Consider the following 16,701-nt stretch of genomic DNA (forward strand, 5'->3'; position numbering starts at 1 on the left):
TCTGTAGATGAGATAATAATATCATCTCAATGTTAATTTCCTGAATTTGATTATTATGGTATTGTGGTTATCTAAGAGAATGTCTTTATTTTAGGAAATTGACTGAAGTATTTAAGATGTCTGTAACTTGCTCTCACTTGTTACAGAAAAACATAATATGTTGTGGGGTGTCTGTGACACTCTTCTATGGCACAGCCAGTATGACCTATTTACAACCCAAATCTGGCTATTCCCCAGAAACTAAAAAACTCATATCATTGGCTTACACATCACTTACACCTCTGCTGAATTTACTGATCTACAGTTTGAGAAACAGTGAGATGAAAAAAAATTTGATGAAACTATGGCAAAGAAAAGTGGATTCACACACATTCTCACTGCACTGAGAAGCCATGTGATATTTGATCAGTGTTTGATTGAACTCTACTTAAATTTAATAAATGGGCCAAACATTCTGCAAAAAAAAAAATGTTGTGGGGGGTGTAGAGGGAGAGAAAGAAATGAAAGACAATGTAATAAAATGTAAGCATGTGATAAATATACATAGAGTGTGCAGGAAATCCCAGCACTATTCTTGCAACTGTAGGTCTGAAATTATGTCAAAAGCAAAAGTTGGAAGAAAAGAATAAAATAAAGCATTAAAAAAAGAAAAAAAAACGTCAGGGAGAAACAACCCGCCACCACATGAGAGCTACCGGGAGAGTGGGATATAGTGTTCCATGAAACCACAGGCCAAAGCCACAGAAACTACAAGGCAACTATGCCCTTGAACCACAGGGAACAGGAATTCCCCAAGACAGCTGGAGAACTGTCCTGTGATGGTGCATACTCACCTCACTGGCATATTAATACATTGAGAGATTGATACTATTTCAAAGCAGTTGTTTTTTTTTTAAGATTTTATTTATTTATTTGAGAGAGAGAGAAAGACAGCATAAGCAGGAGTGGGGGCAGAGCGAGAGGAAGAATCAGACTCTCCACTGAGCAAGGAGCCCAGTACCAGGCTCAATTCCATGACCCCAGGGTCATGACCTGAGCCGAAGGCAGACACTTAACTGACCGAGCCACCTCAAAGGAGTTTTGAATTCTACCTCAGAGATCATGAATAAACCAATACAGAGACTTCTATGCTCCAAATCACTCAGCCAACCCAGGCACTTACCCATGAGTCTAAGTAGATTGCTACCTGGTGTTTGACTAAAATGGGTCCTGTGGGCACCCAGGCCATGGGGAGCCCTGCCTACTGCCTGGAACTGCCAGCCTCCTTCCTATTCATGAGCTGTTGTTTTCAGACCAATGGCAACTGCCTTCCATTGCCTATTCCCCTAGTGGCAAGATCCTGCCCATAATCCTAAAGCTAACCCTAACCCGTAAGAAACCATCTGCTTCAGGTTGTTTATCCCGTGAAAAATTTCCAGAGGAGCGTTTATGGAGTGAGGGGCACAAACACTGAGGACAGAGCAGCTCTAAGGGTCTCATCTTTGTGTGAAATGAGCTCACCCCATCTTTCAAACACAAGTCAGATCACAGCATGTCTCTGCTCAAATCCTTCCCATGGCTCCTAGATTCTCTAGATTAAAAGGCAAAGTCTTTGCACTGACTACAGTGCCCTCCATAACCCGTGCTGGCATTACCTGTCTGAGGTCACCTCCCCTCATGCCCCTGATTGCTCATTTATTCCCACCACATTAGTCCCCTGGATGATCCTCAAATACCCAGGGCACATTCTGACCTCAGGTCCTTAGCCCTGGAAGTTTCCTGGGCCTGGACAGGAATTCCCATGGATTGTCACATGGTTCATGTCCTCCTTCACTCAACACAGTCCTTGAATGATGCCTATTGAATACCCGCTGTGAAGTAACCACTCTCATCTCTACTACATCCCCTGGACTCACTGGCCCTCTTACCCATCTTTATGACACCTGACATGGTATACATATGTGGGTTCATTCATTTATTGACTGCCCCACTACCACCACCACACACACATGCACACACATGCATGCACACACACATACACACTCATACACATACCACCCTGATACCAAATCCCTGCCACTTACGACAGAAAGCATAGTAGGCACTCAATAAATATTTACTGAATGAGTGGATGCCTCTGCTTATGCTATTCCTCAGGCAAGACTATCCTCTACTGGTCTGTCTTTAGAACCTCACTTTTTATGTAACTGCCTATTATCTCTCCAACCCCAAACCTACACTTTCCTGCAAAACAGAGGCTTATTTCCACATGGGTGTTATCATACACAGCCCTCTAGACTGGAGATGGGTGTACTGGCATCAGTAAAGCTGTCATCAGCTGTTGGAGATGGGAGGGAGTAAGTGCAGGAAGAAACTCTGCCCTGAACTCTGGAGGAGTGGACAGATTGAGGGACTCTGGGAAGTGCCACAAGTCCCATCTGAAGCCAGAAGTTTACCAGGATTCCTGGCCCTGGGAGCCATCCTTCCAGCCAAAAGTAAACATTGCTGTGTGGTCTGTCTACACAACATGTAGCCCATCAAGACCTGGAAGCGGGTAGGAAGGGACCAGTCCAGAGCAGCCCCTTCTTTCTCTCCTCATCCCCCTCCTCCACCAGAGACCCTCAGAGTCCCCAACCTGCAGCAGCCACTCAGCGGCAAAGGTTGATCAAAGAAATGTCCTCGGCCAGGGGCTCCTCCAAACCCACCCATTTCTCACCTGACCCACTCCACCCCTCAACTGTCCTTTTCCAGCAGGTTCTTCCTATTCATCACTGGGACCCATGGTAACCTCCAGTCCTGGTTCTCCCCTTTATCTTCCCCAGGATGTCCCTGGGCCAGGATGCCCTTGATAAAAGTCCCACCTTCTATCAAGGTTCTGGAGGAGGCCCGAGGGTCCCTCTCCCTTGGCCCTACTCAGGGTCGTTCTGGCATGCTTCTCACGCAGTAAAACCTCAACCATGAGGTCTGCTATTCCACTGGTGGCACTTTGTTCCTTTATTAAATTGGGAGTCGCAAATTCATGGGCTAGCCCTGATCAGTGGGTGGCTGCTGGCAGCTGCCTGGAGTGTTAGGAGGAGGAGTAGCATGAGTGCTATAGGTTTGCAGGGTGGGAGCTGGTGGAGAAATGATGGTGTGCAGACAAAAGGCATACCCGTCCTGAGTTAGGGCTCTGCCCAGGGTTCTTTCCAAGTTCAAACCTAGGGAAGGTGAGGAGAGAGTAGAGGGGGTGGCAGTCATACACTTGGCTCCTAACAGCTCTACCCATGCCTTTGCTGCTGCCTGCAAGGGCTAGGGGACCCAAGCTTGGGCAGACAAAAACCAGAAAAGAGAAAGCAAAGAGAGCTACACTGCCATCTATCGCCAAGGGGTGGCCTTATGCACTGAGCACTCTCCCTTGCATCCAGGAGACTCATTCACCTTGCATCCCTAGTGGAGGTGTAGGGAGAAGCCCCGGGGTGTTGCCTGGCTCGTGGTCTGTGGCAAGGACCCACAAGAGATGAGAAAGATAGGACCAGCCAAGTACCAAGCCACCAAGGCTTTCTGTCTCCAGACCACTGCCCTCAAGCTGCCCTAATTTCTCACATCCCATGGTGGGTGGAGCAGAGGAGCTAGAAGCTGTCCTGGGGTGGGCAGAGGAAGGCTGAGAAAAGTGGATCAAAAGGAGCATGGAGGAAGGACAAAGAAGCCATGCAGGAACAGAGATAGAGCGATAGAGGGATAGAGAGAGAGCAAGGGGGAAGAGAGACGAGAGAGGGTAAACAGGGGACGGAGAGAGAGAGAGCAAAAGAAGGGATGTGAGGACTGGGACTCAGGTGTGTCTCTGAAAGAACACACAAGAAACTCGTAGATTTTATTTCCTCCATAGAAAACAGTTTGGGGCTGGGGGGGGGCAGAGGGAGGGGATCAAGCTTGAAGGACGCTTTCCGTTGATTTTTTTTAACCTTTTGAATTTTGAGTCATGTGAATGTATTATTTATACAAAATAACGGTTTAAAAATCAACAACCGGGGCGCCTGACTCTTGATTTCAGCTCAGGTCATGATCTCCGGGTCATGAGATCAAGCTGCCTGTTGGGCTCTGTACTCACTGGGGAGTCTGCTTCGAATTCTCTCTCTCTCCCTCTCCTCTGCCCCTGACCCACTCTAAATACGTACATACATATATACATACATAAATACATAAAATCTTTTTTAAAAAAATGAACAACCAGGGCAGCCCCGGTGGCGCAGCGGTTTGGCGCCGCCTGCAGCCTGGGGTGTGATCCTGGAGACCAGGGATCGAGTCCCACATCAGGCTCCCTGCGTGGAGCCTGCTTCTCCCTGTCTGTGTCTCTGCCCCTCTCTCTGTGTGTCTATGAATAAATAAATAAAATCTTTAAAAAAAAAAAAAAGAACAACCAGGGGCACCTCGGTAGCTCAGTTAAGTATCTGCCTTCAGTGGGGAGTCTGCTTCTCCCTTCCCTCTGCCTTTCCCCCTGCTCACGCACACATGCTCTCTCCCTCAAATAAATAAAATATTTTAAAAAAATAAATCAAAACCAACAACCAATCAAAGGACCTCGGCTTTGCCACCTTCTCTCCATGTGGCTGCAAGCAGGTCACCTGGTAGACGCCTGGTCTAGAACACGCAGCTGTCATCAGCCTCACCAAATCTCTCAGCCCTGCCTGGGTCCAGCACCCAGACGGCACCCAGACGTGCTGTTAGTTATCGAGCTCCTGGCAATGAATGCGAATGACTTTGGAAGCATCCCACCCTGTATCGGAGCCTGTTCTCCCTTCCATCTCCCTCCCAAGGAAAGGATAACTCCCAACCCCCGAGGAAAAGCATGACTACACAAGCTGAACCTTGAATGTATGTTCACTGTTTCTGAGTTGATCCCTCCCTGGACTTCATGCCCAGATGACCTGGTCACCAACCACCCCCCTCAACCCAGAGTCAGAGGAGACAAGGACAGAATGATTAAGAATGGAGGCCATGCCCCCCACCCAGTGCTGGAAGCGGTCACTTTATTGGTTGGAAAAGGAAGAAGCTGCGCTCAGCTCTGGAGGGAGTGTACAGGCCAGAAAGACAAGAGGACGGCGGGCCTGGAGCCGAGCTGGAGCCAGGCAGGGCTGGACAGAAACTTCCACTCCCCCACTCCTCGGGCTATGGTGGTTGGAGCTGGAGGAAGAAAATCATAAAATACATCAGTGACAATATCCAAAATACCAGCCAAGAGGACCTGGAGCTTAAATTCTGGACCAGAGCTCCCCTACTCTCCCTTTCCAACACACACACAGCAGAGCCCCCCGGGCTCTGCAGGTCCTAGACTCACCTCTTCTGCTTCTGATCATCCGGGTCATACCTGGGTAATCACGGTCCAAGTGACCGCTGGGGCTTTCCTGAGGGACCATCGTCATTTATTTCCCTACAAGTCCCTCTACCACCAGGAAGCTCCACCACCACCACCCCCATCCCGCCCCAGTCCTTAGGTTAAGCTGGGATTTGTTGGTCAAGGAGATCTCATTTTATAAGCACGGTAATTGCAGCTTCGGGAGGTAAAGACTAGATAAGTGTCAGAGCTGAAATCTGAACCTGGGTCTTCCTGGCCACGAAGTCCGGCAATGCTGCCGGCACGTGGGAGCCAAGGGGTGGCTGGCATCACTGGGGAGCTCCGGGCCCTTGGGAGAACGTGGCTGCCACTCAGGCACCGAAAGGACACCTCAAACCTGCAATCACAGGATCTTGGGCACATTGTCCCCTCTTCTCATCTGTGCAATCCTGGGTCCCGCCAGAGACCTGTCAGCCCCTGGCTGAGGGCTTATCAAGGTAGCCCACGATCAACAATGAGATTTCAATCAGAGGACACGCCCGGGTTCCTGCTCCTCCTGTACCTCACCCCTCTACTGACCTTCCAGTCATCCTTGAGGATGGGCCTAGGTCATCATTGCCTCTGTGAAGCCTGCTTTCTGCCCACACTGGTTTTCCACCCTCCCACCCTCTTACCCCATGAGGTTTTTCCTCCTCTGTTCCCACAGCACCCAGTCCTTCCCTCACTGCAGCACTGAAGACTGGCCCTGGGAGTGTCCCTCTGTCCATCCACTTTAGCCAGGGGGCTGTAAGCTCTGTGAGGAAGGGCAGTGTTCACCTTCAGTCCCAGCACCTGACACAGAGACCACGGCACAGCGCCGGATCTCCCAATGGGCCAATCAAACATGTGCTTTGTATCTTGTATTTCTTACTTACTCACACTTACTCTAGGACTTGGTATTGTTTTATTTTTAGTTGTAGGTAGGGGAAGAGAGGCTCTGCAATCCTTTCCTTGCAGGGTCAGAACTACCAGAGGTGGCCAAACATAGCCCCAGCCCGCCACTGAGCAAGAACTCATCACACATCAAATACATATTTGACACCTGCCAAGTGTATCCTGAAAAGCCAAGTTTTTGGGGAAATTAAAGATCAGTCTTCAGCCTCCCACTGGCCACATGCAAAGAGCTTCCCTCCCACCCTTACCCCCTCCAGGCACTGTCCACTATCCCCTCTCTCAGGACACAGCTGCTCCTCCAACTGTTGGCTTTCTGAGTGCATGCTATGGAAACAGGGAGGATCTTCTCTTTTCCTCACAGCCCAATTCATCAGCAAGTATCATCCCATCTACCTCCACATATATGCCCCAAACAGTCACTTACCTCCCCTGTTCTGTCATCTCCCAGCTGGTTTCCTGCTTCTGCCACTGCCCCTGTATAGTCTATTCTCCACCCAGCAGCCAGAGCAATCCTTCTCAAATCTAAGCCAGAGCATGTCCATTTCCACAGGGGCGACATCTTGGGGTCAAGACCAAAGTCCTATAACGACCTACCAAGCCCCTAAGAAGCTGCTAAACTTACCCCTGACCTTCCTCTTCCTGTGCTCCCCTGGCTCCCTTTCAGCCTCCTGGCTTTTCCTGAAACACCAGGGATGCTCCTACTTTTGTACCTGCCGCCCTCACTGTAACCTTCCCCCCCCCGCCCCGCCCCGTGCTCCCCCCTCCCCCCGCTGCAGCTATCTTCATGGCCCCCTCCCTCAAGTTCTGGCAAGTCTTTGTTCAAATGCTGCTTTCTGGGTAGGGCCCTCCCTGAGTGTCCCTAAAAAAAAAAATAACAACACAGAAACCCTGCTTCCTGCCCACCCCACCTCACCCCCACTCACCCCACTGCCCCCCTCCCCGGCACTCCCATTCCCCTTCTGTTTCCTTTTTCTCCATGGCACTTTTCTCTCTCAAACATTCTACAGAAAACACTTGCTTGTTTACTTTTCTTTATTATCCATTAGCACATAAACTCCATCAGAGAGGATTTTTTGTCTGATTTGCTCACTCATGGATCCTCTTCAGTACCCAGAGCAGTGCATGGCGCATGATTGATGCTCAACTGATACTCACTGAGTGCAAGAGAGCAAAGAAATGGACAGATAGTGAACAGAATTATGTTTGCCCAGGCCCTCCTTTTCAATCACCTTTACATCTAGACATCAGTGTGCTGTCCCCCCCACCACCACACACACACACAACTTACCTCAGAAGATGGGAGTGACACAGGACACCTTCCCGCAACCATTGTAGCAGCATTTTAACAGGCCCGGACAGTGACTGTCCACCTGGCACTGGTCCTGACAGAGGCCGAGCTGGGGGAAGTCAGTGTTCACCTGGGGGCAGGAACCCTGCTTTTCTGGGGAGAAAAAGGAACAAGAGAAAGTGAGCAGAGGGGATGCCGGGAGATGAACACTGGTCCACAATATGACCTTCCATCCCCCTCCCCCTGTGTCACAAACCAGACAGCTGTCTTCTGGCATTGATCTCAGGGCACCTAGGAAGACCACCCGCAAACCCCTCCACCTCCTGCTCCCTCCATCCTTGATTTTGGAACCACCCAACACCAGGCTGCTGGTAAGAAGTAAAACCAAGACCTGAGCCCAGTCTGTGACCATTTACAAACACACACACACACCCTAAGCACCACTTCCTGGGTCAAGGAGAAAGAAGCTGGGCTCAATTCCCAGAAGCCCCAAGAGCAAGCCCAGCCAAAGGTCAAACACAGGTACAGAACTGGCTGATCAGCTGCAGAGGATAGGAGTGGCTGACTTCTTAGCACAAAGAAATCCATTCCTCTGAAAAGGGCAGGAGGTCTAGATACTGGGCTTCCCTAGGACAAAAAAGGAATCGGGAGCGGTTTACTGACAAAACACGCCACGGCGGATAGAGGGTCTACTCTCCACAGAGACATTTCCCGTGTGTTATTTCATTTAGTCCCCATGTCAGTCCCACAAAGTTTGGGATTATCATTCCCATTTTGCCAACAGGAAAGGAGAGGTTCCGAGACATAAAGCAACTTGCTCAGGACCACACAGCTGGCAGAGGGCAGAACTAAGATTCTAGCTCAGGAGGCCCTCTGGCCCGTTGCTCTTCCTGCTTCAGTCCGTCCATCTGAGACAAAGGAACAGCAAAGTCTGCCCCTAACAGTAGGCACGCCTTCTGTCCCCTCCACCCCACTTATCTGTGTTTGTCTGCCTCTCGCTTTCTCTCTCAGCCCTCACCTCTCCCTCTGATCCTCCTCTCCCTGCTCCAGATTAGAGGCCTCCAGACCCAGCAGCTGCCCCTGATGGGCCAATCTTCCCTCTACCCTCCCAGCTCCAGTCTCCTAAGTCTGAGGTCTCTAATTACAAACTGTCCCAGCCCCTACTAGAAATAACGGAAAGGGAAAAATCACAGCTGGGCGAGGGCGGCTGTATTTTGGATAAAGACCAGTAATCACAACAGCTTGGTGCCCCAGGTCATATCCCTGCTTCTGGTCCTCAGTTTTTCCCTCTGAAAAATGAGAAGCTTGGATTTCTTGTTGCCTAAGGCCACTCCCTGTTCTGATGAGGTCCCTGCAGCCTAGTGGAGACAGTGAGCTCTAGCAAGGACCCTTGCGGATCACCAGGGCTTTCGCATAGCTCTCTCTCTCTCCATCCTTAGTGGAAGAGATTGTTTTAAATAGGAGGAAGAGGGTAGGGGTGCTCAGGGAAGTGATCCTGATTTCCTCCAAACCAGCCTTCCAGAAGTGGCAAAAGTTGAACCCCCTCGCTAGGACTCCTGCCGAGCCACGGAGTGGCGGTGCGACCTTGGACACGTCTGCCGCTCACAACCGCATCTTCAGGATGGGCTGGGCGCTCTCCTTAATGCGTAAAGTCTCTTTCTGTCTGGACAGAGGAATCCAGGGAGTCTTGCTAGGCCAGACGCTCCAAGTCCTTCCCTCAGCTGGGGGAGGGGGGAAGGGGGAGCGCAGGGGAGGGACTCCGAGAGGGCTGAGCGCCCCAGGTCTCACGACCCAGCCCACTGGCCAGCCCGGGTCTTCGCCGCGGCTCCAACCGGCCAGGGAGGAAACTGAGAACCGACCGGGTGCCTTGACCTCCGGGAACACGGTCCCAGCTGGTGCTTGCCCGGAAGCCCGTCACGCACCAGGGAATGGAATCCAGCCAGGGGTGGGGGGACCTCCCTTCCCTCTCCTGGCTGAGCTTTAGCGCCGCCTTTGTCTCCCCGAGGCCCCGCGAGGAGGCACAGGGCGGATCTGGTTCCATCCGCCTCGACTCTACAGGGGTCCCCGGGGTGGGAGGGGGGCTCCCCTCTTCCCCGATCTCGGCGCTCTGCCTCCTCCAGCCCACCGCGCCCTTCCCTGCCCCGCGCCGGACGCCCCAGGATTACCGTTGGGCAGGTGACAAATGGTGGCGCAGCCGGCCTGGCAGCACTTGAGGTTGTCTGCGCATTGGGCGTCCGAGACGCACTCCTGCGTACAGTTCAGGTCCGCCTGTAGCTGGGGGCACACGCCGGTCTTCTCCACTTCTCCGCCTGGGAGGTGCACGGTCAGGGGGGCGCGGAGCCCGAGTCTGGGAAGACGCCCACCTCCTGCTCCCAGGGTCCCTGAGCGCAAGCTCCAAGGATTCTTGGTCTCTGGCTCTAGGAGCCCCCCTCACAGTCTTTAGGGAGCCCCACCTCCAGGCCTGGGGACCCTAACCCTAATACGTGTAAGTACGGGGGTCCCCTAACCCTCATCCTTAGAGCCCTCAATCCTTAAGGGGCCCCCAGACAGCTGAGCATCTTAGGAGCTTCCTATGCCAGGGCAAGGGTCCTCCACCGGCCACTAAGTCTCCACCTTCAGCACAGAGCCTCTGCCCCAAATTTCAGCCTTCAGTGGTCTCCCCCACCTCCAGCACATAGGACCCCACATCTAAGCTCCAGGGGTCACTACCTTCAGGAACCAGGGAATCATCAAAATTTAGTCCTCATGGGTCTCCCCACTTCCGCCCCAGGAATACCCATTTCTCCAGCTCCCGGAGAGGCTACGTGCGCCTCGGCCCAGGCCCGGTCCCAGCGCTCCGGGAGAGGCCTCTCTGGCGCCAGGGCTCTCCCCGCCCCGCTCACCTGGGACCCGAGGGAGGCCGAGCAGCAGCAGGCCCAGGAGCAGGGCGCCGGCCAGAGGACCGGGGCGGCAGGCAGGCATGGTGCTGTGCGGGCTGGGTGCGGGTGTGAGCCGCTGCCGCCGCCGGATGCGGGGATTTAACCGCGCGCGAGGGCGGGGGCGTGGGGTAGGGGTGGGGCCGCCCTCGCGGCGGGGGGTGGGCGCAGCGGCCACCGCGGGCGGGCTGCCACCTCACGCCATTTCACAATTCCCCGGGATCAGGTGTCATTCTTGGCCCCGGTGGGAACCAGGAACCTGAGCAGCTTCCACGGCCTGGCGCAGCTCGACCAGCTGCAGTCAGACCCTTGTCCACTCCCCTCTCCCTCCTCCCTGCTGGGGCCTTCGCGCAGGGCTGTCGGGGCGGTGGCTGGCGGCCCGGTCGGGCCCAAGACTCCTGGGTCTCCCTGTAATGCCACGGGAGGGCAGGGCAGGGCCCACGGGGAGGCAAATAGAACCTGGGGATTAAGTGGTTGGATTTGCAGCAGCCTGATCAGAGTGCCGATCTCTGTTGAAGGATTCATGATGCAGGTCTAGTGAGGTGATACAGAGCATATAGTAGGGGCTACAGAAAAATCATTAATAAATGAACCCATTCCACGGAAGACATTGAGTCCCATGAAGGTGAAACAACTATTAACAGACTCAAGACATTTTGTTTTTTTTTTTTTTAGTTCTTTTATTTATTTATTTATGATAGTCACAGAGAGAGAGAGAGAGAGGCAGAGACACAGGCAGAGGGAGAAGCAGGCTCCATGCACCGGGAGCCCGACGTGGGATTCGATCCCGGGTCTCCAGGATCGCGCCCTGGGCCAAAGGCAGGCGCCAAACCGCTGCGCCACCCAGGGATCCCAGACTCAAGACATTTTGAATGTGTGTTTCTCCTCCCTCTTTCTTCTCTTCTTCTCTCTCTCTCTCTCTCTCTCTCTCTCTCTCTCTCTCTCTCTTTCCCCTACCAATACTCTCTCAGGGCTGACTGTGCCAGCCTCTGTGCTCATGGCCTCCTGGCATCTCATGGCTTTTCCCAGCAAACCTATGAATGGGGAGTTCCTATTACCATCAGCTGTAAATGCCAGATGAATAGGATGTTCCGAAGTCTAGAGGCTTCCCCCAAGGTCCCATGCCAAGCTCTAGAGACAAGGTTTTGAACCCACACCTCTTCCCTCCAAGCTCTTGTTTTTCCCCCATTCCATCATAAATATTCACTAGGTGCCTACTACGTGACACGTTATGGGGCAAGACAATTGGTGTAGAGAAAGCAATTAAAGGAGCCATCTGGCACTGACTGTGGGGTGGTAGGGTCTGGGTGTGACTCCCATCTTCATTATTTCCTAGCTGCAGAACCTTGAATGAATTACTTCTCCATTCTGAGCTTCCATCCTGCCATGTACAAGGATGTTGATAAAGTAAGAATTCAGAGGGAACGTAAATGTAATGTTCCTGCCGTGGAGTAGCTGAGTACTCATTGACGGCTAGATCCACATGACTGGCATAGGAGCTCCAGCCCGAGCAGGGAGTAGATAAACAGCTGTGAGTGCTTGATAAAGGGTGTCTAGACCAAGGAACCTGATAAGTATATAGCCAAGCCTTAGAATCCAGGCTGGAAAATACCCAAAGAGTTACCCAGGGCATTAGACAAGACCCTTCCTGCTCCAACAATCTGAGATTCTGTAAGCCCCTTTGCTGCTGGAGGCTAGAGGCATCTGGGGCACTGACAATTGGAACGACTGGTGAGCAGGGCTTTGATGACATGAGTGTATCAGGCCACTGTCTCCGCAGATGACTCTTGGTAAAAGAGGCTGAGAATCCCTCCCCCAGGGGCACCTGAGTGGTTCAGTGGGTTAAGTGTCTGCCTTCTGCTCGAGGTCATGATCCTAGGGTCCTGAGACGAGCTCCACATTGGGCACCCTGCTCAGTGGGGAGCTAGCTTCTTCCCCTGTCCTTCTCCCTCTCTTATGCTCTCCGTTTATCTCTCTCCCTCAAATAAATAAATGAAATCTTAAAAAAAAAAAAAAGAATGCCTTTCTCAACTTCCCATGCCCCTCCTGGGGAAGAGAGGGGTGCCATAGTTGGGAAGGGCAAGGGCTGTTTATTCTAAGCTCAGACAACAGTCAACAACAATAAGGCAGGAGCCAGGTAGGGGACAGCAGTGGGCACACTCACTCAGTCTAGGGCATGCACGGGGCACCTGGTGGCTCAGTGATTGAGCATCTGACTTCAGTCTAGGGCATGCAGAGGACATTTTGATGAGCCGCCGATTTTAGCCTTTGGACCCAATTGGGTACTGGACATTCCGTCTTGGGCACAGCTTCCGGGACCTACCCAGCTCCCCAGGCAGGGAAACTGCCCAGCCACACCCCTCCCCAACCGTCCTGGGTTCCCAGCTGGTTGGCCCTCTCTTCTTGCAGGAGTACAGATTAGTTTGAGGCTGAGGGGGTGGGGTGCTGCAGAAGATGGAGAAGTTTCCTCTGTCAATGGCTGAAGGCATGAAAAGATGTTTCACTTTTGTGATGCTAGGCTCTGTGTGGGAATATTCATATATTTTCCCTTCTCTTTATAGAAGGTAAAAAGGGCAGAGGCTTTAGAACCAAACACACTCAGGTCTAGATCAGAGGTTGGCTACTTCCTGGTGGTAAGTAACAAAAGTTAAACCAAGCACACATTGAAGATCTAATTGGGTTTATTAATGGATTCAGGGAGCATCTCATCTAGCAGGTGGGGGGGGCTGCCAAAGGGCTACAGAAAAGCAAAGAGTTGTAAAAGCAGTGAAGGAGCGGAAAAAAAGGGAAATTATTAACAAAGAATCTTTTGTTTTAGGCAAGGTCACTCTCCCCAGAGGAACAGAAGGGGTCTATCAGTAAATTTCCTAGCAATGACCAGGAAGTCCCCATGTTGACTGGAAAAAACGTTATACTTGTAGGGGGTTGAGACTACATTTAGGTTAGGTATTAAGTCTTGGTTTACTGACTTAGGGTCTGAATCTAAGTGACTTGGGGACTGTGGTTTTATTATTAACAATTACTCCCTTGACCAGACTCTCAGCTGATTTTGATTACTCAAAACTTAAGGCATTAGCATCACTCTCAGCTCTGCCCTATAGTGCTTGCAGCTCCTGTTGCTCCCCTATGGTATTCATAGGTCCTGATGTTTTTGCTTTATCACTATGATATTCACAGGTTATGACTTCAGCTTCACAAATGGTCATTTTCTTCGTTCCTTTTGTTGACATTTCAGTCTTGGGGAGATCATTTGCTTGACAGTTAGTGTCTATGAACACACATGTAAAGCTTTTGAGAGACTATAACACAGCAGGAAGGTTATTATGATTATTATAAACAGGATAATTCCCAATATTTGGAGTGTACTTTGAAGCCATGGTCCCCAAGACCCAAACCAATCAAAGTTAAATAAGTCAAAGAAAGACCTCCCACTGAAGGAATCACTCCTTTAAGCCAAGAGGCTTGCTCAATGAGTTTATGTAACTCAATTTTGACTTCCGTAAAAGTGTTAATTCAGGTGTAGCAGGTGGTGTTGGCCACAGCAGATACCTCCTGGTTCAGCTAAAAGATAATCAAGGGCTATTTTATTATCGAGAACAACTTTGGCCAGAGAGTCTAAGGATCTTTGTTGGGCAGCTATTGCTTTAACAGCAGATTTTGCAACAATTTCAAGAATTAAGAAATTCCTGATCACTACCTCATTTACATTTATCATCAACCAGAGACGTAGGAAACTGCCAAAAGGAGTGAGTCCTGAATTGTGAAAGCCTCCTGATAGGTGCTTTTTAACTCACAATGTAAATATAGGTAATGTCTTATTTTGCCTCTGAAAAGTTAGGGTCACAGTTAGATTTTCTCCTGGCCTGAAATAAAAAGTCGTTTTAAAATCTAGACATAAACCCCCTTAGCAGTGGCCTGGGAGATACAGATGAGAGTGTGGTTTTCCAGACCAATGCCAGAGGGAAGGAAAGGGAAAGGAAAGGAATAGGAGGGGAGGGGAGGGGAGAGGAGGTCAGGGGAGAGAGTATCATGTCTAGTTAAAGTATGAAATCGGACTTGCCATCAGGGAAATACAAATCAAAACCACAATGAGATACCACCTCACACCAGTGAGAATGGGGAAAATTAACAAGACAGGAAACAGCAAATGTTGGAGAGGATGTGGAGAAAGGGGAACCCTCTTGAACTGTTGGTGGGAATGTGAACTGGTGCAGCCACTCTGGGAAACTGTGTGGAGGTTCCTCAAAGAGTTAAAAATAGATCGGCCCTACGACCCAGCAGTTGCACTGCTGGGATTTACCCCAAAGATACAGATGCAGTGAAACACCGGGACACCTGGACCCTGATGTTTCTAGCAGCAATGTCCACAATAGCCAAACTGTGGAAGGAGCCTTAGTGTCCATCGAAGGATGAATGGATAAAGAAGATGTGGTTTATGTATACAATGGAATATTACTCAGCCATTAGAAATGACAAATACCCACCATTTGCTTCAACGTGGATGGAACTGGAGGGTATTATGCTGAGTGAAGTAAGTCAATCGGAGAAGGACAAACATTATATGGTCTCATTCATTTGGGAATATAAAAAATAGTGAAATGGAATAAAGGGGAAAGGAGAAAAAAATGAGTGGGAAATATCAGAAAGGGAGACAGAACATGAGAGACTCCTAACTCTGGGAAACGAACTAGGGGTGGTGGAAGGGGAAGAGGGCGGGGGGTGGGGGTGAATGGGTGACGGGCACTCAGGGGGGCACTTGAGGGGATGAGCACTGGGTGTTATTCTGTATGTTGGCAAAGTGAACACCAATAAAAAATAAATTTATTATTAAAAAAAAGAAAGGGAATAAAGGGGAAAGGAGAAAAAAATGAGTGGGAAATATCAGAAAGGGAGACAGAACATGAGAGACTCCTAACTCTGGGAAATGAACAAGGGGTGGTGGAAAGGCAGGTGGGCGGGGGGGTAGGGGGTGACTGGGAGACGGGCACTGAGGGGAGCACTTGATGGGATGAGCACTGGGTGTTATGCTGACATAATTGAACACCAATGACAAATTGACAAATTGAACACCAATAAAAAAAAAAGTATTAAGTCGGTCAGTCATCTTGGTGGAAGCAGTCTACCTAGAACTCAGCTACTTTTCTTCCTTGTCAACCTGACATGGAGGTGTCCAGCATCTGTACAGGATCAGATAGCAGGTGGAGCCTCCTTTAGCTGTGTGGTGTGTACCCAAGGCTCAATACCTTTTAGTTTTGCAGCAGTGTTAGTCATCAGCAACACTTGGTAGGGTCCTTTCCAACAGGACTCCAAGACTGTCTTCCTCTGATGACATTTCTAACATTTTTTTAAAGATTTATTTTTTAATTTATTTGAAAGAGAGAGAGCACGAGTGGAGGGGAGGGGCAGAGAGAGAAGCAAACTCCCCGCTGTGCAGGGAACCCGACATGGAGCTCTATCCCAGGACCCTGGGATCATGACCTGAGCTGAAGGCAGACACTTAAGTAGCTGAGCCACCCAGACACCCCTCTGATGATGTTTCTAGAAGGCCCAGTCAGCGGGCTTTATTTGGAATGTGATCAACAGGTTCTTTTGAATTAGGATCTGGGAAGGCTTCTTTAATCTTTGATGACAGGCTTGAGCATAAGCCTTTAGGAGCTTACAGTAGCTGGGTGTACTAGCATGAGACCAGGCATTAGCAGAAGGTTGTACACTGATGGAATTCCAAGAAGTCTGCAAGATTTTCATGAAGTGTTGTATGATTTGTCCAGCAAAGTGGGAGTTTCAATCACTGGAGATTATAGAAGGTATATCCCAAATGTGAAACACATTTTTAACAGTTTTATCTCCACACTGAGAGGGCATCAGCCTTGCACCAGGGAAAAGTTCCAACCCCCACAGAAAACATATAAGCAAAAACAAAAACATATTGGAAACCCATCCTTGATGGCAGTTAAAAAAATCCAGTTGCAGGTGTTCCTAGTGTCCAGAGGAAGGAGATCTGAGACAAAAAGTTTTTCCAGGAATATGGACCCGACAAGTCAGACATTGCTGGTAGACTTTTTTTTTCTTGCTATATTACAGAATTCTCTCCACTAATGTTCATTTATAAGTTGAGTCATCTTACATGCCCTCTGGAGGGTAAAGGAATGCAAACACCAACAAATGGGGTTTGTCAAAGAGCTGGGAAGAACCAAGCCATTGTCTTGGTTTCCCTGTAGCCCTGTCTGTTTGTTTAATTTACAGCCATTTTTATGCACCTCAATTTCTCTGCTTGA

The 16,701-nt window shown here is 50.2% G+C and overlaps 1 protein-coding gene across 1 annotated transcript; it reads right to left on the reverse strand.

Annotated features, from left to right (window-relative positions):
• Window positions 1-4,974: 4,974 nt before the first annotated feature.
• Window positions 4,975-10,684, reverse strand: WFDC2 (WAP four-disulfide core domain 2). The gene is made up of 4 exons (XM_055305152.1): window positions 10,394-10,684; window positions 9,677-9,820; window positions 7,512-7,664; window positions 4,975-5,139 (listed from the first exon to the last, which is right to left on the reverse strand). Exons 1-3 carry the CDS (start codon window positions 10,470-10,472, stop codon window positions 7,513-7,515), a joined length of 375 nt encoding a protein of 124 aa, XP_055161127.1. The 5' UTR covers window positions 10,473-10,684; the 3' UTR covers window positions 4,975-5,139; window position 7,512.
• Window positions 10,685-16,701: the final 6,017 nt, after the last annotated feature.

Source organism: Nyctereutes procyonoides, unplaced genomic scaffold (assembly GCF_905146905.1).
Source record: "Nyctereutes procyonoides isolate TBG_1078 unplaced genomic scaffold, NYPRO_anot_genome, whole genome shotgun sequence".
In the NCBI taxonomy this organism is placed as follows: domain Eukaryota; kingdom Metazoa; phylum Chordata; class Mammalia; order Carnivora; family Canidae; genus Nyctereutes; species Nyctereutes procyonoides.